The sequence below is a fragment of the Mixophyes fleayi genome, chromosome 11 (genome assembly GCF_038048845.1).
Source record: "Mixophyes fleayi isolate aMixFle1 chromosome 11, aMixFle1.hap1, whole genome shotgun sequence".
NCBI classification, from domain to species: Eukaryota; Metazoa; Chordata; class Amphibia; order Anura; family Limnodynastidae; genus Mixophyes; species Mixophyes fleayi.
The window spans coordinates 32,481,154-32,506,271 of NC_134412.1; the positions used below are offsets into that span (position 1 = coordinate 32,481,154).

The 25,118-nt window shown below is 37.5% G+C and overlaps 1 protein-coding gene across 6 annotated transcripts in view; it reads right to left on the reverse strand.

The window, feature by feature from the left end:
• The window catches only part of GRIN2D (glutamate ionotropic receptor NMDA type subunit 2D), a 557,401-nt gene that overhangs the window by 151,813 nt on the left and 380,470 nt on the right, over positions 1-25,118 (reverse strand). For all 6 annotated transcript variants that reach the window (XM_075191487.1, XM_075191484.1, XM_075191483.1 and 3 more), the window contains one exon: positions 23,207-23,360. In XM_075191487.1, the coding sequence (XP_075047588.1) occupies positions 23,207-23,360 (154 nt within the window). The remainder of the gene's footprint in view (positions 1-23,206; positions 23,361-25,118) is intronic.

A 25,118-nucleotide genomic window follows, 5' to 3' on the forward strand; every position in this document is an offset into this window, starting at 1 on the left:
AGGAATTCAGAAATGTTATCTGTCATTGGAACATGAATGTTTGTTATATTCACTTAAATGAATTAAGCAACTTTCTAAGATGAACTGGGGAGATATTTCAAATCTCTGCTGACATCAGATTTGGGTCCAAAAGAGTTTTTCTTAATCACAGATTACGTAATATATTTAAAACAATGGTCGCAAATTAAAGACTGATCTAAGCAGAAAGGTCCAGAGCAGGGATGAAATAATAGATTTTACACTGGTTTGCATGTATCCTTTTTTTACCAAGGGGTAAATGTATCAAGCTGAGAGTTTTTCGGCAGGTTTGAAAAACCAATCAGATTCTAGCTATCATTTGTTTAGTACATTCTACAAAATGACAGCTAGAATCTGATTGGTTGCTATAGGCAACATCTCCACTTTTCAAACCTGCTGGAAAACTCTCAGCTTGATACATTTACCCCTAAGAACCAGTTTGTAAAAAATTGTTGATTTGGCCTAAAAAAGGTTATATAAAGTTGCAGAAAACCATTTCAAATGTACAAAAGACTGGGGGACATGACTATGAATTTGTTTTTCTATTGATGAACATCTAATACTAAATGTTGCCTTTACCACCTTTATTTCCTTAAATGCCACCGATATCAATACACAATCCATGTCAGTACAAGAAAGGCAGGCGATCAAGTAACAAATACTCTGCAATGTGTGAGGTGGAGCCACTGGTGCTCTTTCAGTTTTACACTGCCTTGGTTCACATAATGCAATTAGTAAAATAAAATTCTCAGTTAAAACAAAATATATATAATGCTATTTGCGCAGACACCCTACAAAACTTCACATAACATAACACACCACTAACCATACTACTGTTGTGGACTTCACAAGCGCACACCCCACATTTTCATCCCCTCTTGATTAGAAACAAACGATGAATTTCAATAAATTACTCCACTCAACCATTTGATCGGGACCCAGAATCAACAGACCTATCATTAGCCTAGAGGGTAAATTTATAAAGCGTTGGGTTTGAAAAAGTGGATATGCTGCCTAGAGCAACCAATCAGATTCTATCTGTCATTTTGTAGAATGTACTAAATAAATTAAAACTAGAATCTGATTGGTTGCTATAGGCAACATGTCCACTTTTTCTAACTCGCAGCTTGTTAAATATACCCCCAGGATTCCATAAAATAATAAAGTGTTCATAACAAACAGTGATCATTAAAGGAACCATTATCAGATCTCTAATTAAAAAAAAGCTATCACTTGGACAAAATAATTTTTCTATAGGTAATATAAAGTAATGTTTTAAAACAGCCGTATATATTACTTAAATCCGTTCAGGGTTCAAGAGAAAGCTTAGATCTGAATACATATTAGTAAGGGTAGTGAATGACCTGCTGGTGGCTAAAGACAAGGACGAGTACTTCATCCTAATCCTCCATGAGATTTCTGCTGAATTTGTTATGAGGAAACCTTACATTTAATGGCACACTTAAAATAGTATATTTACTAAACTGCGGGTTTGAAAAAGTGGAGTTGTTGCCTATAGCAACCAATCAGATTCTAGCTATCATTTTGTAGAATGTACTAAATAAATGATAGCTACAATCTGATTGGTTGCTATAGGCAACATCTCCACTTTTTCAAACCCGCAGTTTAGTAAATATACTCCCTAGTGTTGATCACAGTGAATACTGCATTCTGTAAACTGTATTTAGAATGCAATATTGAAATACCAGCTTGCATTTGCTTTGAATGATCACGCATCCTGGCAGGCAGTTCTTCATAAGAAGCACTGTTCTTTACTTTCGAATTGTTTTAGTCTCCTTACCATGCTGCTGAAAGCACACAGAGGCATAGCAAGCACTAGTGTCTATGTTTAAATGTTGTTAGTTATTGTAATTACTCTTAACATTAGTAGTATTATTGTTGTTCTTAAGTCACTCCAAAAGATACATTCCCAATAACCCAGTTAATCTAGGTCTATCATGCAGTCTAACGTTTAGGAAAATAACCTGAGTTACAAAAAAAATAAATTACTGGCCAGCACTATGAAAATAAGACACAGAGGTGAATTCAACTCTGAGCGATGTTCCCTCAGAACCTTGCGTGATGTGCACCTGGGCGCGGTTCTGGGTTTTACTGTATTTAGACAATCGCTGACTTTTGTTTGCACCTTTTGAAGACTCATCACGTGGTGCTTCGATCGGACACCAATCAGAATTAAATTTACCCCATAAAGACTAACTTTCAAAGCACAAAAAAATGCAAGCTCATGCTGCTTTCTTATTTGTGCAAGTGCCCGTAATAGTTCATCAAGCACATTTCAAGCTGAATACCCACTGCCTGGTCTTTGGAAACACCTCTGTGAAATAAATTTGGAACTATATTTGTACGTTTATGGATACTCCAGCAAATACACATGATGGAAACCATAAAAAATCTAATCTACTGTACTTCAATGTTTCCATGTTACACTTTACTGTTTTTCTCCTGAAATACTGCTCAATAAAGCCTCATTTTTTTTATAAATGAATCATGAGAATCATGTTTATTATATGTCACTTTGAGTTTTTATTACATTGATCAAATTGCGCTTTTACTACACAAGCCCAACTAGCAGGTGCAAAATGCAAGGAAGATGTTGGGATTCCAGCAACTCTGGCCCAGCAGGAAAATTCAAGTCCTTTTAAAAGGGAGAAAACAGATGTGTGGCAAGCTGGACTGGCATCAGGGTTGGCATTGGGATAATTACCAATGTTTTGTCATTTGGAGATTAGTTTTTGCAAATGTTAATGCATGTGATGATTTTTATTTGCCATGATTTTAGCTTTTACTTTAAGCTGGCCTAAAATGTCAAAGGTTAAATTCCTAAACACCATTCAAGTACTAAATATTACAATTTAATATAAAAGCTACAATTTCATTAACATATTTCGCTTTCAAGATTCTTTCTATTTAATAAGGATTTGCATTATAAAATCTTTAAAATATATATTTATTAGCTGATCTAAAAGATTCAGGTACTTATTCATTTAAGAGAGGGAAAGAAAGAAAGTTATATTGTAGGTGCACTGATACTTTCTGATGATCGTGTTTTATTGTAAAATGTAACTTTTATTAGGTATTAGTTAAAATGGAGCAAAATATATGTTAAAAAGAATAAAAATACTCGCTATCTGTTTATATGTTCACCGTTAATATTAGGACTCATGCTGGTAAGAATGGTGGTAGCTTAATGGTAATTATTTTAGCGGATATATTTATTATTCATAGCCACTCCTTATTAACATTCCCCTGGTATTGAATTAGGCTGTAGCGCTTCTAATCAATGCCAAATGTAGTAATTAGCAAGTAAGATTTGATAGTCTTAGAGGAGATGCATAATACGGGGAGTGGATTGCTAACTACCTATGAATACCTCTGAACTAGCTCTGGGTATATCGGGGTATAGTTTCAGCTGCCAGTATAAGAGAAATCGGATGAACAGACAGCGAGGACGCCGACGCGCGTTTCACTAAGGTCTGCTTTGTCCAAGGCAAGCCCCAAGTTGTTATACAAATAAGATTACGTACTCATTGGGGTTACATTTCCAGATGACAAACTAGTGCGATAGAACCCCTTTCTTTTCAGTACTTATTCATTTAAACCTGTTTATTTATGTGGTATATTGCTCCTAAAGGTGATACATTGCCGAAAGTGTTTATAAACCCCTGTTCATGAAAGGGTATCATTGATCCTTAAGCATATTGAGATAGGAATTTACAAATATTATTGTAGACTTGTCAAAGGTCCAGAAACATCAATATTGTACTCCTGTAGAAGAATAAACAAAGTATGTAATGAATAGAAAAGGTGAGAATGTTGTAGAAAATTCAAGATTAGAATTTATTCACAATCTTTTTAACTTAAATAAATGTTTACAAAACAAAAAAGACTGTTGTCAGCGCTTATCCCTTATCCCTGCATATTTGTGTGTATCCAACAATATGAAAACATGAGGTATTAGTTTATATTTTGATCAAAACATTTAAGCCTGCATCCCTGCGTCAAGGGCACCTCATTAGATGCAGGTCCTACACTGACCTATATGCTTTAAACACCATTAAAATGCAGTTAAAATCAGATGCACTCATCTCCCAGGTATAGGGGTTTACATCTAGCAAGGGCTGGGTTGTGAGCCACACCCAAATGTGCCTTAAATAGGCTTGATGGACAGCTGCTATGACAATAAGGCAATATTAAATAAATGTTTGATTATAAAATGAACTAAATATACGATCATTTAAATGCTTATGTAAAGCATATTCATTCTTTTCAACGTGATAAAATAAAAAAAAACTTTTTTAAATTTATGTTAGTTCTACTATGTCAAGCTTCGTTGTCTGGGAGTTTCCACATTAAGCCTTCCCAAAACTGACCATAATTTATAACGTGAGGCAAAAAAATTTTCTATGTTAATGAAAATACTTTGATATGGTAGTCTTTGTTTTTTGCAGCTTTATAAAGAACAGTCACTCCTGGAGAATTCCATTTGCCTCGGAGCCCTTTCGTACTGGTTTTCAGAGCATGAAATGAGTCAATCTTGAGATGGAATCCCACAGACAGACTGTTTAGCCCTCGACTCAAAAGACTGCCATGCAAACAGCATTTCCCAGAAATGGATGTTCTTTGAGTATAATTGCTTATTTGCATATTGCCAATAGAAAGTTGCATCACCCACCCCCACAAGCCTTGTTATTGTTTCGTTGAAGTTGTCTCCAATTATCTATTTGCCAATCCTGTGACCATGAGTGTTTTTGTGGTCCTTAATCCTTTGCATCATGTAATGATCATATTACGAATGATCGTCTGAGCAAGCAGCACTATTCATACTCTCAGAGAGGCAATAAAGTACAAATATAAACTGGTGAAGTTTCAAAACAACAACATCTCTAATCATATCACAATATATATACTGCAATAAAGACATCACATGACCCATCACATGACAGGTGACAAGGTGATTAACATTGCTGGCTCACAGTGCTGGGCCCATAGGTTCTATTCTGACCAGCACAGTTTGTGTGGTGCTTGCGTGGGTTTCCTTTGGGTGCTTTGATTTCCTCCCACAATCCAAACCACCCTAATAAACTGTGAGGTTAGTGGTACCTTGGATGTGCTTGTGTGGTAGAGAAATTAGACTGTAATCTTGACTGAATGATCTGCTGTATAAAGGTCACTAATAATAGTATTATACTGCACATGATACCAAGGTAACATTAGACACTGAAGAGGAACAGTGCGGCTAAATTAGCATGTAATGGAGGGATGCTTATTTGATTTACCAAGAATAATATTGGACCAAAACATCTTATAAAATTAAGATTTTTTTATGAATTTCATTGGACAGGAATCAGAAAATGACTTTGTGAAGGTCGTAGCGAAAACAAATTCAGAATTTCTTTTAAAATGATGTTCTTCAACAAAATCGAAGAATAAAAATGACACTAGTGTCTAAGGTCTTAAAACATCAAATTTTTTGCATTTTATGAATAAGTAATTAGAAAAAAAGATTTCCAAATGTATTAAATGCAAATAAAACCATTGGTCCAATATTGTGAATAATACCACAAATTTAAACACAGGAAACGACCTATCTTTAGAGCTGGCTGAGTACAGTTACTGGAAGTGAAATGAGTTCTGTCTATATCTATAACTATAAACTAAAGAATGGAATAACAGTCTTCTACAAATACAACCAGACATAAAGGATGGGATTTATAAGTTTCATTTTTTTAAAGCTTTTCCATGTGATTTATCTAACTGACTTACAGGGTTTCTGTACATTCTGAGCCTCTTATAGAGTTGGAAGCAATTTCCGCCTAAAATGTAGAAGTTAACTGCAACCGAAAAAAGACCCATTTTAAAAGGGTATGTTGAGCTGGAGGTACCTCAGCTGATGGTTATCGTTATCAGGTTGTAACTTACACCAGAGGTCGAACGCCTGCAAGTTTCCTGCCCCCAGAGAGGCACATGGGCGACCTATGTCTACATAAGTCACAAACCGCCAATATGCACATATTGGGCCTGGTTCATTAAGTAAAATAAAGCAAAAAAAAATGAGTAACTTTACACATTGGCAAAATCATGTTGCATTGAGCGGGGAGGTAAATTTTAAGTGTGATGGCAAATTTATAGTTGGGTAAGGCATGTTCTAGATCAACTTTAAATTTCAGAGTACAAATAATTTGAACCCCTTGCATCATAACATGGTTTTCTCCAGGAGAAAACTTACTAATTTTTTGCCTTTGCCTTTCCTTAATGAATCAGGCCCAATGTATTTTGGCTATACGTACACACCCCTTCTTCCCCAGTTCTGCCTGTTCATTTGCAAGGGGCTCAAGTGGTCATAACTACAAGGTAAAACTCAAGGGTATATTTACTAAACTGCGGGTTTGAAAAAAGTGGAGATGTTGCCTATAGCATCCAATCAGGTTCTAGCTGTCATTTTGGAGAATGCACTAAATAAATGATAACTCTAATCTGATTGGTTGCTACAGGCAACATCTCCACTTTTTTCAAACCCGCAGTTTAGTTAATATACCCCTCAGATGGCCGCACCAACCAGTGCTTAGTACGCATGCACAGAAGTGAAAAGCGTATTATACTCAGCATACCGCACTTTGTGTCCAACACTACATGAACCTTTCAGTGATAATGAGTACTTCACACAACAGTTAAACAGGCAATTTGAAACTACATTGTCCTTGTTGTTTTCTAGGTAAGAGCTTTTGCTGTACTATACTGCATATGTGTGGGAACATTTCTCACTCAGATTGGTCATTATCTAAAGAAAGAAAATACAAACTGACAGTATTTTTACAGTTACATTCGCACACACAATACAAATAAAGACATAACATATTAATTATGAGCAAAATTGCTCAAATTTCCCAGTACAGAAAAAGACCACATTTTTTTAGCATCTTTATGGGTTTAATTTATCCCAATTGTAAATTGTAGTTTGTATCACAAGTTTGCTCATACCCTGAAATATTCCCACAAAAACGTTCAAATGTTTTTCCCATATCTCGCTGCTATATATTTACATATTTTTCCCAGAAGTGAAGAAATAACAGAGCACTGAACTTTATTGTATAGTCTGACATTTGTTGCAAACAATCCGATTTCTACTGTAAAACTGGAATAATAAAAATGGACCACAGTTTACTATAGTCTTAATTTTTAATATGAAATGTTTGCTTGTTAGTAAGGAACTGGGCAGCAACAGAAATAATAAAGGTCCTTCTAGTGTAGAATGTGTAACCTGATTATCACCTCTGGGGCCTGATTCATTAAGGATCTTAACTTAAGAAACTTCTTATTTAGTCTCCTGAACAAAACCATGTTACAATGCAAGGGGTGCAAATGAGTATTCTGTTTTGCACATAAGTTAAATACTGACTGTTTTATCATGTAGCACACAAATATCAACTTTAAATTTCAGTATACACATAAGCTATCAAGTATTTGTGTGTTACATGAAAAAACAGTCTGTATTTAACTTATGTGCAAAACAGAATACTAATTTGCACCCCTTGCATTGTAACAAGGTTTTGTCCAGGAGACTTAAATAAGAAGTTTCTTAAGTTAAGCTCCTTAATGAATCAGGCCCCTGATCTGCTCATATCCTACTCAGGGATGACAAGTACTTAAATATGACTATCCAGCTGTTAGTTTCCTACTTCTTTAATTTGTTAAATAATAAAAAAAGAAACTAGCATTATTGGTCTGTATATTTATACAGCACGTGCACAGAAACAGTTTCATTTATAGGATTCACTATTCATATAAAAGTTATGAGTTTATTTAAATGTCAGAAACTTTACTGTTTTGATTGTTTACCCAGGGAAGGGTATAAAAGCGCAGTCTCATGTGTAATTATGTTTTAAGACATTTGTTACCACGGCCAGTCTTGAGCCAAAGCTTCTTTTTTTAATGATTTCTCCTACAAGTAATCTCCTTTGCACTAGAGAAAATGTTTCCTGATAGTTTGTGATGAAAACACCAGGAAATGTAATATCTTTCGCAATTCTTCAAAGCAGGATATCCTTTTCTATTAGTGTTCCTCTTCACTTGTATACCACTGCTGCAAAGAGCACAATGAGACATTCTGTACAAGTGTAAGCGAGATATTGAGGGTGTCTCTAGATTGGTCCTGCACTAAAATCTGATATATAGCAACAAAACATTGAGCAGAAGACTCAACAGTTCCCCTAATCCTGCTCTCACCACTTACTCTCTTTTTCGTTTCCTCTTCTAAGTATAGAAGAGCACAAAGTACATTTCCTCCCCAAAGTATAGAGAGTACAGTAATTGCACAAATTGCTGTTTTACTGAGCTGACACCAAGCCCTGGAGGTAATTTATTTTTGAATCTTCACTTATCTTAAGGTCATACATTGGTGCATTTAGATCTGTGAAGAATTCAGTGTTGCGGTTTTGGCATGTGCAAGTACTTGAAAACGGAAATTGTATCCACAGTAATGACAATAATTAGTGCATTTACATATATTAAAGGGATATGCTATGGACGCATAAACTTAGTGTCATTATATTTCAATGTAATTTCTCAGGACACCATTTATTATTTCCATGCAATTTTTGCAACAGTCTAAAACTTATTTCCAATATTTCTGATATGTCGAAGTAGAGGGTTAGATATACAGATACACTTATTTTAAAATCAGAACAACTCTGACTTTTTGCTATTATAGTTGCTCCTGTATAACCACTATTATTATTATTATTATTATTATTATTATTATTATTATCTCACATGACTGCTATGTTTAGTTTAATTTCTGAGATATGTCATTTACGGTGCCATTACAGGATTAATCCTGTAACACATGTATTAGCATGCTTGTTTTACATAGTTGCCTACTCTACAGGAATGTCCGGGAGACTGCCAATTTTTTGAGAGTTCTCCCGGGCTCCTGGGAGAGCAGGGCAACTTCCTGCATTCTGCCCAGTTTGTTAGTGAAGTGGATTGGGGCGTGGCTAATTGCGTCATTCTGGTCCCGCCCCTTAATGTAATAGGCTGAAATTGGTAGAGCTTGACAGAGGGGGTGGGCTGGAATGACATGATTTGCGTGGCCGAGAGGGAAGGGGCCGAGGAGGAGGTCTCCAAAGTTGGCAAGTATGTTGTTACATGATGAAAAAAGTTGGAAGCCACCCAAGCAGCTCATATTAGCTTAGATGTGTTTCTTTCTTAGCACTTCCTACTCTGATATATCAGGAACAATTCTACATGTCAGGGACAGTAAATACGAAATGGATTATGTCCTCTGTAACTTCTTACTTTCCTGAGAGATTATGTTTCAGAAAGCAGAATCAACACTGACATTGAAATCCTTTATATTCTATATATATCCTTGTGAGCTGTGCAAAATAAAATGAGTATGTTATCCCAGACACAAAATACAGGCAGTGTTAAATGGATACATGCATTGTCTGTGCAGCTCACTGCAATGGAAAATTACATTTTATACTGATAAGATAGGAAATAGTAAAAATCCCTCATTCCCAAATGTGTCATCCCACCAGGTTCTCATAAGTCAGTATGTGAATCAGGCTTGTCTCTGCTGCTCCATTACACAGCCATCTAATGTCATTCACCCGTGGCAGGGCACAGCATGTTTCTCCAAATGGTAATTAATGAATGACCTGGGGAACAGGAGTGCATTCTACATCTAAGATGCCAAAACACTTTCCTTGCTAATCAGTCTGTATTCCTTTGCCTGGAATACTCATTTATAGCATCTGCTGCTTTTCATTTTATTTGCTACCTAAGTCATTATTTTTCCACTGAAATCTTACACTCTGCCATGAAACGAAATACCTTTCTGTGCCATGTACCTTTAACCATAAGGCTTTGGGGTCACTTGTGAAAGCTGTTCCTTTGTGCTTTGTGACATCATGAACCCATTATTAAAGATAATTTGTACACATTACTATGGATGGATCAATTCGTTCAACTCTACTGCATAGCAGTCATTAGAGTGCATGTACTAACAGTGCTTTTATGTACAAGGTTTGCACTGAGCAAAGGCAACTAATCAGCAATCAGCTTCTATCTGTCTCTAGCACAATGATTAGTTGCTAAGGTGCAGTGCAAATTTTGCACCTAAATGCAATGTTAGTAAATTAGCCCTATTAAAGGCAAAACACAAGCACCCTGTTTTAATAAAATACAACATGTATTTTCTCCATGCTTCCCCATGTTTTGCTTTGAACACGATCATCATCATCAACATTTATTTATCTAGCGTCAGCAAATTCCGCAGCGCTTTACAATTGGGAACAAACATTAATAAGACAATACTGGGTAATACATACAGACAGAGAGGTAAGAGAACCCTGCTCGCAAGCTTACATTCATGATCTCTACAATAATATATTATTCAATTTACAAATGGTATTTAAAACAAATTTTGGCATTCAATTATAATTTGTCATAAAATTTGTTTTTTCATTTAGAATTTTCTGGTACTTGTTTCAAAAAAGATGACTGTTTATTATTATTACTCTTGAACTGGTTTATCTATAGATTGTCGCTCTCTTTTATTTAATATGCTCAATGAAAACTGCAAATCTTTCAATGTCCCTTGGTTTCTGTTTGCATTAAGTGATCTTTATGTGTCTCATGTTCTAAACTAAGCCATATTTTAAATTTGTATCATCGTTTTTTGGGGGGGCCAAAAGGAGTTGAATAAAAGGAGATAAGTAAATCCAAACTTTGATTTGCTGCAGATTAATTGAAAGTGGAATATGGCACAGAACAATGAGCACTCTGTCAATAAAATATATTGTTTTTCATTGTAGAACAATTGATGCTATAGTGGTGCACGGTCTCTCAATGCATCCACATTCTCTCCCTCTATGGACTATTTTTAGCTTCTGCAATCCGATACAGATTAAGCTAGTAATTTAACTGATGCATTAGCTGTAATGAAAGACATCCTACACATGATTGGATGCCATTACCTCCTGTGCATCACAATAATGGTCGCATGGTATGTCTTCTATAGCTACCTTCCTTATATAGTTAGATGGTACTAGCTGATGCAATCTGATACAATCTGTTTAATACATTCTCTTAGGGTGCAAATCTAGACTACGGGTAGAGAAAGAAAGAAATCTGGATTTATTCTGGAGACATACACCCTTGAAGAGAAATATGCTGTTTGACCTAGGACACCTTTAAATGTAATTACTTTTTTGGCTCTTTTATGCATGCATTGGGAAACATTATTATACTGTATATAACTTTAACACCAACTCTGGATATAACATTATTAATGTGCTTCATATGAAAAACTTAAAATATTTTTCTGTATATGGAGAAACTATCGCATAATATGAAATTAAAATATTCTGCTGAGCTTACTCTACTGAATAATATATAGATTATTCTGGTTGCTGGGACATCTCATTCTAAGGTTGTGACCTCAACTTTAACTATGTTTTTGGGATGGATCATCTCATAAATCTACTATGTTTTGTGATGGGACAATACTAGGTTTTAGCACTAAAGCATTATTATATATTATATATAGTGACATTTTTTGCCCTAGATCAATAACCCTTTTAGAGACAGCAATGAAGTAATTATGGCAATGCATCTCACACCCTACATTGAATGGTACTGTCTTCTTTAGCATTCTAAGCTTGTAAATAGTTAATCAGGTACTTGGGGGAAGCAATCTCATAGATGGCGATGCTGTGCTCTTAAAACAGAGCCCCACAGTGTCTTATCGTCAGTACATAGAACTCAGATTAGATGTTGCCTTGGGCACATTCTATATGCTTATACTCCTTTATTTTCCATCCCTTCCACAAGAAATAATAACCATTATTAAAGATTATAACAATAAGGAATTGCTAAATAAAATTCCAATAGTTTACCTATATGATGAATACAACCATCATTGGCTACTGGAAACATTTATAAGCACCATCATGGACTGGTGTTATTAAATTAGCATCAGTTTGTATAATATGAGTATGCACATAAAATAGTTTGTTTTTAAGTAAAAATCAGCAATAAACCACTAGACGTACTAACCAGTTATTTTATATGTAAATGGTTCAAATGAAACCAAAACAGCTGGAACCTGTTAAAAAAAAAAAGCTGGTATCAAGGAAATATTCTTCACCAGAAAATTTCAGCAGTGAAATTTTGTGAAGCCAATTAAATAAATTCAAGTGTGCTCAGATAAGCCAACCTCAATACATGGCATGTTGGCTATTTGAAGAGAAGATTTAAACACTATGGACTAAACCAGAAATGATCACCATTGTTGTTGAGACCCCACGTGCCATATAATCTGTTTCAGTCACAGAATTTTGATACAACTGGTTAAGCTGACCAACTCACGCCAAACTCTTCCCATTCTGGTAACATCATGCACCCATTATTACAGATAATTTGTACGCATACTCCCCACCTGCCACTGTCCTCGGAGCGGGGAGGACAGTGGAAGGTGGGGAGTTTGATTTTAATGAAAATATAAAGGAACAATTCTACATGTCAGGGAGAGTAAATAGGAAATGGATTATGTCCTCTGTTACTTCTTACATTCCTGAGAGATTATGTTTCAAAAACAAAAATCCCCCTTCAACATATCAGCAGCTTTACATATATTGCAATATGTGGAACTAACATTCCCTGTTTTTAATATAGAAAAGTTGTTAGCACAGCATTAATTATGTGTTTGGAGAGTGCAGAGAATCCCTGTTTTTTTGTCTATACAATGTGGGCAACCCCCTCTTGCACCCCAGTCTGTACATGGTGAGTGCAGAGGATCAATATCTTTTCTTGTCTATACCATACTTGCCGACTTTCTTCAGCTCCTGTCCGGGAGCCAGCCAGTGGAGGGGGGCGTGAGGGGGGCGCGATGGCCAAAATCGCGTCATTTTGGCCCCTGTGACGTCATGATGCAAACGCGTCATTTGACAGCGGGGGCGGGGCCAAATGCCGCAATTCACCGGGAATCATGGCGTTTGGGATCTAATTTTGCCCACTTCACTAGGAAGTGGGGCACTTCCTAGTGAAGTGGGCAGAATTCGGGAGATTGCCACACTCGCCCGGGAGTCTGGGAGACTCTCGCAAAATGCAGGAGTCTCCCGGACATTCCGGGAGAGTTGGCAAGTATGGTCTATACAATGTAAGTCACATCTCTCTTGCACCCCAGTCTGTACATGTTGAGTGCAGAGGATCTATGTCTTTTTTTGCTTATACAATGTAAGTTCCATCTCTCTTGCACCCCATTCCTTACATTAAATAATTCCAACTTGTGTCAAGTGAGTCCCAGGTCTCCCATGGCTGCTAGTGCTTGGGAAAGACTCGCCATTGAAAGCTGTGTGCAGGTAAGCCTTAAGCCCAGATAAAAAAGCATAGCATTTGATCATGTTAGGACTGACCAGAATGGGAAGACTTCGGCGTGAACTGGTCAACTTAACATATATTGCAATATGTGGAACTAACATTCGCTGTTTGTAATATAAAAAATGAATTAGTACAGCATTAATTATGTGCTTGGAGAGTGCAGAGCATCCCTGTTTTATTTTGGTTATTTGATATTAGGCATTTACCTGCCAAGTCTATTATATTGATAGATATTTTGTAATTTTCTAAAAATGTTTTTTATATGAAATACAGAGTTTTAATGAATATTAATTCTATTGGTGACCAAAACCAGCCCTAATCTATGATTTTTGGCTTGTTTTTCAATATATAACAGGATACAGTACCTGTTTAAGATTGGGTAGCGGTTTTGAGGCCAAGTACTCTGATATACCCATTAGTGCCTAATTTGTTTTTTTGTTTACAATAGACAATGTCTGTGAGGAGTTTGTATGTTCTCCCCGTGTTTGCATGGGTTTCCTCTGGGTGCTCCGGTTTCCTCCCACACTCCAAAAACATACTGGTAGGTTAATTAGCTGCTAACAAATTGACCCTAGTCTGTGTGTCTGTCTGTGTGTCTCTGTCTATCTGTCTCTGTCTATCTCTGTGTCTGTCTGTCTCTGTCTGTCTGTGTCTGTGTGTGTGTGTGTATATGTTAGGGAATTTAGACTGTAAGCCCCAATGGGGCAGGGACTGATGTGAGCGAGTTCTCTGTACCGCCCTGCGGAATTAGTGGCGCTATATAAATAAATGGTAATAATAATAATGTCTACATCTCACTATACCTGCAGTAGGCTCCAGACTTTCACTTCTCCAGCAGGGCCCAACCATACAGATCCGATGACGCTGACAAGGGCAGGAGGCGTAAGGTTTGTAGAAGTAGTGCCAGGCATTGAAAACTAATACAATTCAGTTCTTGATAGTGATATTATCTGAAAGCAATCCAACTACAGCCAGACCATCACATTTTAAAACAGAGCAGTCACCAGTAGCTTATTCTTTTTCACAAATTGTGTTTTCTCCAAATAAAATGTAAACTTCTTTTAGAAATGATAATCTTTTTAGTATACATAATAATTTGTTCCATTATGGTTAATACTTGTTTGTTTTTACTTTGTAGCGATTCTCATATTTTTCCTTCTGCTCTAAAACATAAAACCATGTATACTTAAGGCGAAGGTTTGATCGGCTCACATTTTTCTCAGGTTATCATCAACGTGCTAGATGCCTGTTCTGTCTTATCTGACAGCTCTGCAGAACCTGCAAATGGGATTTCACAGCGCACAATCAAGCACAGAAAATATACCGGTAGTAAAAAGTTCTGACAGGCGCTCAATCTGTACAATGCACACTTTACCTCTGCATTGTACAATAAAGAAACAGAGCTATGGTACAACATTAAACACAGCAACACTGCATAATCATAAAAACACTTAAAGCCAATATATCACAATGTGCTCCCCTCATCAGCATTTTCATTGTATTGCATATCACTAATATAGGTGGCTGTCTTTATTTCCAAGCTACACTTATTTTCTACTCTGGATCAGATCCAGATTATTTAAAACAGGGGGTAAATAAGCCATCACGTTACTTTAAAAGGAAGTTACAGGAGGATAGATTTCTGGGTAATGACATATATATGGCAGTTATCTGAGTCAATATTTTGCCTTTTGGTTAGAGCAGTGTTTCCCAATCTCAGTTCTCAGGTACCCCTAACAGTGCATGTTTCCATATCTCCTGGCTGGAGCACAGGTGTTTTCATTAATGACTGACACATTATAATTATACCAACTGTCGATCTGTTACAATGTGTCAGTCAGTAATGAATACACCCGTGCTCCAGCCAGGAGATATGGAAAACATGCACTGTTAGGCAGCCTCGGACTGACCTGCCGAGCAGCCGGGCTAACCACTGGTAGGCCCCGCCGGGTTAAGCTCCACCCCCTCCATTGTTAGGGCGGAGCTTACCGAACACCTGGTTCCCTACACTACCGATGGCGGCGACACTTCGGGTAACCATACTACCGTGCAGGTGCAGAGAGCCAAGTCTGGGCTCTCTGCACCTGCGCGGTAGTGTGTTTTTCATTATCAGCAGGGGAGTAGTTCCTGTCCACCCAGAGGAGCATGAAGAAAGGACACTGGCTGGAGCTTTGCACAGGTAAGTAAGTGCACTCCCAAGCCAACTTCTCATTTTTTATTTTTTTTACAGACAGATCAATCAGCAGAGAAGAATGAGGGGGAAATTATGGAAAATGAGGGATGAAAGAGGGAAATGGGTAGAGCCATGAGGGATAAGGGGCAAAGGCAGCATGGCATAGAATAAGAAGGTGCCAAAGCAGCATGGCAGAGAGTGAAGGGGGGCCAGGTCAGCATGGAAGAGTGTGAAGGGGGGCCAGGTCAGCATGGCAGAGTGTGAAGGGGGGCCAGGTCAGCATGGCAGAGTGTGAAGGGGGGCCAGGTCAGCATGGCACAGTGTGATCAAGGGGTGCCCGGAGAAGGGGGGAGCAAAAGCAGCATGGAGGGTGCAGTGTGATCATAAGGAGGCACAGCATGGTGATGAAGGGGCATAGTAATGTGTGTGTGATGGCACAGTGGGCTTGTGGTAATGTAATGTGTGTGTGGTAGGTGGTGGCTAACTAATGGGTGCTATTTTGTTTGTGGTGTGATGGTGGGGCAATTTAATTTTATAGTGGGGACTATTAATTTAATATGGGGTGGTTTAGGAGCTATTAATTGAATACAGGGCTGAGTTTGAGGAGCATGAGGTCTATTTATTAAATGTGAATATGAATTATTTAATGGCAGTGATGGTTGCGGGAAATAGGTTTATTTATTAAATGTGAATACTCTTACTTTAATGTTGGGGCTGGAGGAAAGCCTAAGTATTAATTGTGGATCCTATGTATTTAACGCTGAGGCTGGTTGGAATTTTCTAAATGTACCCATTATTTTTTTTCTAATAGGGACCCCAACATTCCAGGATCCAGACAAGTCGCAACTAAAGAAACCAGCGGCCACAGGTGGCCAAAGTGACAAGAACAGGTAGGACAGTCTGTCAAATGTTCTGAGTCTAGTGGGACAACCCCGATTTTTGGTGACTGTTCTGCCCAATCTAAGGAGCAGATCAAGGCTGTATTCTTTATATACACACTGCATGCTTTATATACTACACTATGGTGCTAGCTGTCCTTCGTGGGCTGACCACTTCCCCTCTAGTGTCTGGTCTCGCCTGTTTGATGGCTGGCCACACCCCCTCTGGTGGGCCCCTAGCGGTGCAATCCCCCGGTGGGCCCTTCATGCCCCAGTCCGACACTGCTGTTAGGGATACCTGAGGACTGAGTTTGGGAAACGCTGCGGTAGTGCCTTATACGGGATTGTGCTAATGTGGGAGATAAACCTATAGACAATTATAAATAAGACAGTATTTGCTTGTCAGCAAATAAAATATATAGAGACAGCTTCACTGTCTATTGCTGAATGAGATTGGTTTATTTGCATTCTGTACACAGGGAGTTTAGCTTAACTGTCTTCTCATTGTTTCAGTGAGGAAGTTTCATCCACCCCGAGTGACGAGATTGGCCTAGGTGCAAATGCCTCCTGCATCTGTTACCAACCCTTCACTTGTCAGTGATTTCAAATTTCATGTGACTGTGCTTAATGATATTTCAAATATAGGATAGCCAATTGTAAATTCATAAAGGCAATTCAATTATATATATATATATATATATATATATATATATATATATATATATATATTTGTTTGAACTACACTTTTTCACTTGCCAAATAAACTAAAAGTAAAGTTCCTGCATTTTGCAAGTTGATTCGGGCCATGTGAAATAGCCAATTGTAGACAGGTTGGGTATGTTTCAGCGATGCTGACATCACCGACATAGTAAATTCCTACAAAATAAGTCTGAATGTAGTAAACCCAATAAAAAATTGAGACTTAACTTAAAGAAGACAGAGCACATCACCGACATGTCCGCTTGACGACTGCTATATTTATCGATTGAAGGCAATGCCGGAGCTTGGAATTAAAGCGTCAATACCATCATTCGGTGCATTTACGATTTAATTAGAATGTAGACTTAGAATTTTCAATGCAATAACCCTATTCCTATCCCTAACCCCTAACCATTAAATTAGAACGTAAATGCGGCGAGTGATGATATTGCCACTTTAATTCCGGAGATTACCAAGATACCGGAATTTCCTTTAATCGATAAATATAGCAGTCGTTAAGTTAAGTCTGAATTTTTTATTTATCGGGTTTATTAGATGCGGGCTTATTTTGTTAGGATTTACTGTGTCGGTGATTTGAGTCACGGGAATGTGACTACCACCACTCTAGAATATGGCAAATTATTCCATTCATTCATAGCCTAGATGTCTCTTTGTTGCTATATTGTATACTTCCACAGCAATTATCGTGGTACCAGACCCCTCCCTAGACCCACAGACTGAAATACTGTGCCCAAAGAAAAATTGTATTCAGTTTTTAAGTATAGTTGTCAAATACACAAAATGGGTTTTAAAAATAATGAAAATATTTTACTTTTCTAATCATTCCTGTTGCATAGAAACAAATCTCCAAGATTTTATTCACTTATTGAGTATTAAAATGATTGATGTCAATACTTTTACTAAAGTCACTGCAGAATGTTCCTATTAATCTGTATTTCCCCTTTAAACTGTGACAGTATAGCTAACATGATTTTTTAAGCACTGTTTAATATAATTACTGTGGCAGTATGAATGGTGTTTTAATAGGGATTTTCTCTTATTGTTGTGGAAAGTAAAGAATAAAGGGAGCAGATAAAATAATTTAACACATGATATACAAACCCTATTCACATAGTTACCATTACTAATAAGCTTTGGTGTTGTGCTGTATTCTGTATAGAGATTATGCAAACTCATAAGCGCACAGCTTATCTAAAGTGACATTATTTTCCATCATTCGAGTACTTAGTGCCTCATTTTATATTCCTATAACTTGTATTAAACTCCATGAGTGTGCCACAAGCAGTCTAGATATTTATGTATTATACAGCACTTATTGCCTGCTGGAGGGTGATATTAAGGCTCTTTTTTCCCCAAATAGATTTGATTAAAAATAAAGGTCAATGTTGCATACGTAATTCCAAAGACACATCACAAAGTGATATACTATATGAGTCTAAAGATAATGGCATGGAATGTGTTTGATATTTAATACAAAATAAATGAAAAAAATATGTTTTCAAAGTATGCTGCTGATGAAAAGCACAATACTCTCTTTAAACATAGGACCTCATTTAGAGTCGAACGCCAAGTCCGTTTAAGAAGTGTAGGAGTGGGAGTGTGCCGCAGCTTGGTAGGGTATTACGAGTGGCAAGCAACCCCAGTTGCATCCGACTCTTAATACCCTATCGAGCTGCGAGCAGTTCCTGCAGCTAGCTAACCGCTTGCGCGACAATTCCTGACGCACAGCTTTAGCCCTGTTTTGACGTGTGTTGCGTGTGCGCCTCACTGCGACTAGGATGTATTTACATGGTCACGCCTTCACAATTCCGCGTTCCTCCCATTCTCTCGTAGTGAGTCGCAAGCTGTCGCAAGTGTTAATTGCGTCCAAGATGCAGGCGGATTTGGTGCTTTCTGCACATGCCCAAACTCTCTCTCAAATTACCGTCCCGTCTCTCAGCTCCCTTGCCCCTCCAAGCTTCTAGAGAGACTTGCCTACACTCGCCTCACACGCTTTCTTTCCGCAAACAACCTGTTGGATCCTCTTCAGTCTGGCTTTCGTTCTCAACACTCCACAGAGACTGCGCTGACCAAGGTTGTTAATGATCTGATCACTGCTAAGACTGAACGCCATTACTCTCTCCTAATTCTCCTTGATCTCTCGGCTGCATTTGACACCGTTGACCACTCTCTTCTCATACAAACGCTGCAATCCCTAGGTCTTCAAGACACAGTTCTATCCTGGTTCTCATCTTACCTCTCTAATCGCTCTTTCACTGTTAATTTCTCTGGAGCCACATCTGCTCCGCTTCCCCTATCAGTTGGAGTACCACAAGGCTCGGTGCTAGGTCCTCTGCTGTTCTCTATCTATACCGCTTCTCTTGGAAATCTAATAAGTTCCTTTGGCTTTCAGTATCATCTCTATGCGGATGATACCCAAATCTATCTATCCTCTCCTGATATCTCGACATCTGTGTTGTCCCGTGTAACTGACTGTCTTTCTGCCATTTCATCTTGGATGTCCTCTCGTCAACTCAAACTTAATCTTTCTAAAACAGAGTTAATAATATTCCCACCCGCCAACAAGAGCATACCTGACATTTCTATCTCTGTTGATAACATGACCATAAATCCCACCCCACGAGCTCGCTGCCTAGGTGTAATCCTTGATTCACGCCTATCCTTTGTTCCCCACATTGACTCTATATCTAAATCATGTTACATACATCTAAAGAACATTTCCAGAATCCGCACATATCTCACACAAGACACTGCTAAAACCTTAATTCATGCACTAATCATCTCCCGCATTGACTATTGCAATTCCCTCCTTACTGGTCTTCCCAAAAACAGACTCAAACCCCTAAAATCTATTTTGCATGCTTCGGCAAGACTGATTTTCCTTGCAAATAGCTATTCCTCTGTTGAATCACTCTGTATGTCTCTACACTGGCTGCCTGTCTTCTACCGAATCCAATATAAAATACTTTTACTAACCTACAAGGCCATCAACAAAGTTGCACCAACATACATCTCCTCTCTTGTCTCAAAATATCTCCCAACTCGGCAACTCCGTTCTGCAAAAGATCTGCGTCTCTCATCCACCCTCATTACATCCTCCCATTCCCGGTTACAGGACTTTTTTCGGGCTGCACCCACTCTATGGAACTCTCTCCCTCGCACAATAAGACTCTCCTCTGTTCTACAAACTTTCAAGCGTTCTCTGAAAACCTACCTATTCAGACAAGCTTATAATATTCCTCAACCACCATCTTAACCTCACTACCTTTAGCCTGTTACACAATTTCACACAAGACAACTACCCCCGGACCAACATTGTTGTGTGACAGGATCATTTAGCTTATGAGTCACCCTACCTTTGCAGTCTGGCTGGGCCAAGATGCAAAATGTATACTTAACCTCATGTGTCAATCTCCCATTGTCCCATAGATTGTAAGCTTGCGAGCAGGGCCTTCTCACCTCTTTGTCTGTTTTACCCAGTTTGTTTATTAGTTTATTACGTTTGTCCCCAATTGTAAAGCGCTACGGAATATGTTGGCGCTATATAAATAAATGATGATGATGATGATGCTTGATAGTGTTTTTTTGTTGGATGCGCCTAAAACGGACTTTGCGTCCGACTCTAAATGAGATCCATAATGCGCATCCCATACAAACTATAAAAACATTGCTTGCTATATATGTCATGCCTACTTATATATTTGTTATAACCTTTCCTTTAGTTGGTGAAGTTAGTAACTTTAGAAATTTACTTTCCACCCTTTGCAATCTACATGTCCTTTTCCCATATTTTCCATTTTTGGGGATTGATTAGGAGACAGATGTTTACAGATAATATCCATTATTACTAATCATGTTTAGTCTTCAGTTGAATATTTATTTTATTTAATCAGCTCCATGCACATATTTAAGGTTTCCAGCCTTGTTTTAGTCCAATGCTGGATTTAAAATAAAGGTCTTTGGCAGAATAACCCGAGATCTGTAAGGGGACAAACGCATTTCTGCCTTGAAGCTCAGTCCTGCAAATAGGACATTGAGAACACAAAACTGAGTTTGGGGTGAGGAACTTGCTATACATTACAAGGACCCATTAGTCTATCTGTAGATATTAAAACTCTTGGGAAAAAGGGATTTCTGTGTTTTCTAGCACAAATGTAAAGTGAAATGCATTGAATAAGGGATAGTATTATGACTGTTTCAGTGGTGATCAGACAAAATCATTATGTTTTGTGAATGGCCAGATGCCTGGGCACTACCCAATGACTCTTCTTAGGTCATAGCAAATGAATGATTTAAAAATGATATTCCTTTTATTCATTACACCAGTGACTGTATACCAGAAGCTGTGTAGCAAAATCAAACAAATAAGACCTTAACTGTTTCATTAACAATGGGGACATATGAATTCAGTGATACAATTTAAATAGGAAGCATATTGGCAGTTTCTTGTGAACACTGGATTCTTACAAAGAATGTATTATGAAAAACTTCAAATTGTTGTATGAATTAAAATATAATTCAAAAAGGGACAATAAGTACATTGAAAGTCACCACCCATAATTCCTTAGTGCAAGTGTTTATTCCTTTATCGTCAGGTTTGGTGTAGAAACGTTAATAATATGTGAACTCCTTCTTGACATAATTTGTTCCCTAAATATGTAAGAAGCAACTGACTGGCTGAACATGGCTTATCAGCAAGCTACAGGTTTAAAATAATCCAGCACAGAGTTTTCAGTTCTGAGACTTTGAAACTCTTGTGAACTTTGGGCATATTTATTATGAATCGAATTTTAAATACAATCAATTTTATTCCTTATCACAAAGATAAGGATAGAAATATCATGACTGATTGATTAAAGTTTTTCTTTTAGAACAAAGGTCACAAAAACTGCTGCTCCTGTGAAGACCTCACTCTATGTCCTCTATGGTTAATATCACAAAGTGGCCACTTTTGCGATAGTAACCGGAGGGGAGAGCAGTGGATACAGTGAGGGATCAGAAGACCCCACTACCACAATGCTCTCCTCATACGCTTCAATGGCTTCAATGGCTTCAGCTGGCGTCAGCTATCAGGTACACGTTACGAAAATCTTTGATTTTCAGAAAATGCTATATTGCGCTAAATAACAGTTCCCATAGACATCTATGGGGACTGCTTTAGAGTTCAAAGAAAAAGGCCTTATTTATAAATTTCAACTATACTTAAAAATGCGGATTTTTTATGTAAAAACTGATTGATAAATAGGTCCCATTATCTGAATGATGCCGTAAGTGTGTCTCTCTACTGCCCTCTACAGAGACATTGAACCACTGGAAGTTATGTACAGTCAGGCAGCCGTTACAGCTAACAAATGGCTAGAGAATAACGCAACTAGGGAGAATGCGCGGTATCAAATGCTTCTTTTCCCAGGGCTTCACTTCTGGGTGAAGGGAAGGTTCAAACACTTATAGGCTTTGACTTTTTAAGAGCAATTGTGTAAATGTAAATCTGCTGCAACGTGTTAGATTTACAGTTAGTCAACGACTGTCTCTGCTGAAGACAAGAGGAGCAACGCAGCTATATACCTGTTTGTAGATATAAACTACTTGTCTATCTAAACAAACGCTCACAAAAACATTGTTTTTTAACCACATCTCAGATGGAAAATTCATACTTTTCTATGTACATATTTTTGTTCAAATGTTATCTATATTTTATGGTTAGATCAAACGTTTAGAACGGTCTAGTGAAAGTGGGAGCAATAATAAAATATTTATATCACATCTGTGAAACACTGTTATTCTGATACACTCAGTTTTTATTGTTGTTTGAGCTCATTTATATCTTCTACTGTTTGTTGCATTTTTTTGTGGATGCTTTCTGCAGAAATATAAACAAAGGATTTTATGAACTGGAAAGTCAGCTTCCTGCTTAGCCTGATTATTAAAGGGTGGTGAAGTTTACAGATATTAATCCTGATTTTAACATGAATGCCACTGCAGGGTGATAAGAAATTATGAGTTACATTGTTACCTAAAAATGCTGATGGGGAGACCGTTCCATTGCTTCTGGAAACCATCACACTGATTCCTGTTTCCACAAAGGGGACCGAAAAGTCAATAATCTCAGATCGTTCCTCGTTTATAGTAAGAGAGCCAATGGCCATATCAGCACGCTGGTAAAACACCTGTCAGAATAAAGAAAATGACAACGCAGACACTTAAAACAGTGAATGTGGGCAACAGAACAGTGTTCAACAAACAATTGTCTCCATTGATGATATAAATTAGAAATTTACTACAAGACATTACTTTAACACGGCCTTTTACATACTGTGACAGCTAAAGTAGCTAAACACCAGCTGCACTCAATAATGTATATGTCCCTTTAACTAAAATTTATATTTACTTGCTAACAATACATTAGTTATTTTGTCACCAAATTAACAAAGTATTATGTTAAAATAATGAAGTTAGCTAAAAACAATTGCAACCATTCACTACAATGAACAATGAAAGATGTTAAAGGAAAAAACCCCAACCCATAGTATATTAACTAAAATATGAATTGCACAAAAAAAAATCGAATATATATATATATATATATATAAAGAGAGAGAGAGAGAGAGAGAGAGAGAGAGAGAGAGAGAGAGAACTTTTAATTAAAATGAAGTAGTTATATATATAAAAAAAATCATTGGCTAGTTCTATGAGGAAGTCTTAGACTTCCATTAGCTGCCAATCTTTGTGATTGAAGTTGGTTGAAAGACGTGCTTTACATGCCATTCCTATTTCTAGTCATGGGATACTTGCAAAAGCTTATTAAAACCAAATATTCCAATCACAGATCATATGTAAATCTACTGCTAAAATTTTTCTCCAGAGGTAAAGCAGTTCAAGTTGAGATTTATAAGCCTTGAATTCACGCATTTATTTCAGACAGGTAAACCATTGAACCATTGCATTTGCAAGCTAATTAAATAAATTCAGAGCAAAACTAATTACAGATGAGTACTGTTTGTACCGCAGAGGTTAACTAATGATATGGAATTGTGTGGGCTCGATGGTACAATGCTCTATTTTGCATAGAGCCATTTGTAGTCATTACATTAACATATTTGTCAAACCAACAAATGTATCACTGCTACACAAGTCTTATTATCAGATATTTTGATATTACAGGCAATACAGTTCAAATAATGTTTTTAAGTTCCAATCATTTTATTTATAAAGCAAGAGATAAATGAAAATAGATTAACAATAAAGTACACATGACTGACTTAGGCTAGGTATACACTTTAGCTTTTCTGCCCATTAATCGCACCAATCAGTCAACATACAACCATTTGGTTGGATGACCAGTTAGTGTGTAGAATCACACGATGGTGGAAAGTCCTCCCAAAGTGCCAATTGTTGGCTCCTTATGTTGGTCGTACTGTTTAATAATCTTGTTCCAATCATTTTCCGCTCATGTAGTGTGTATGAATTCCCAACCAATTCCACGACCAACTGCCGATAGTTCCTAAAACTGAGACTCCTTTTGGGGGCGTGTGCATGCAAATTTCTGAGGTCTGTAGCTGTCCCAGGTGGTGTGTTCTCCACATGTCCATCAATTGTCAATTAGGTGCTTGTAACGGAAAAGCAATAGAAGCTGTCTATTGCATTTATTTGCATAACATATGTCTCCTTGCCTAATTATACACTGTTGTCTGCACAGTCTACAAGAAAAGCAAATCCCTATGTTTTCTATAGCTGTGTATTGCATCTGTCTGCTTGCATAATTATACACCTCCATCTAGTGATGATCAAATGCTGATAAGAATGTAATTAGTAGATATGTTTTGGAACAAAATGCATGTGAGTTTTTGGGAGGCTCATACCGAAGATGTTCTTCCTTTTATTTAAATGTCTTGGCCATAGCGCTGCAGGGACATCAAATGTCGTTT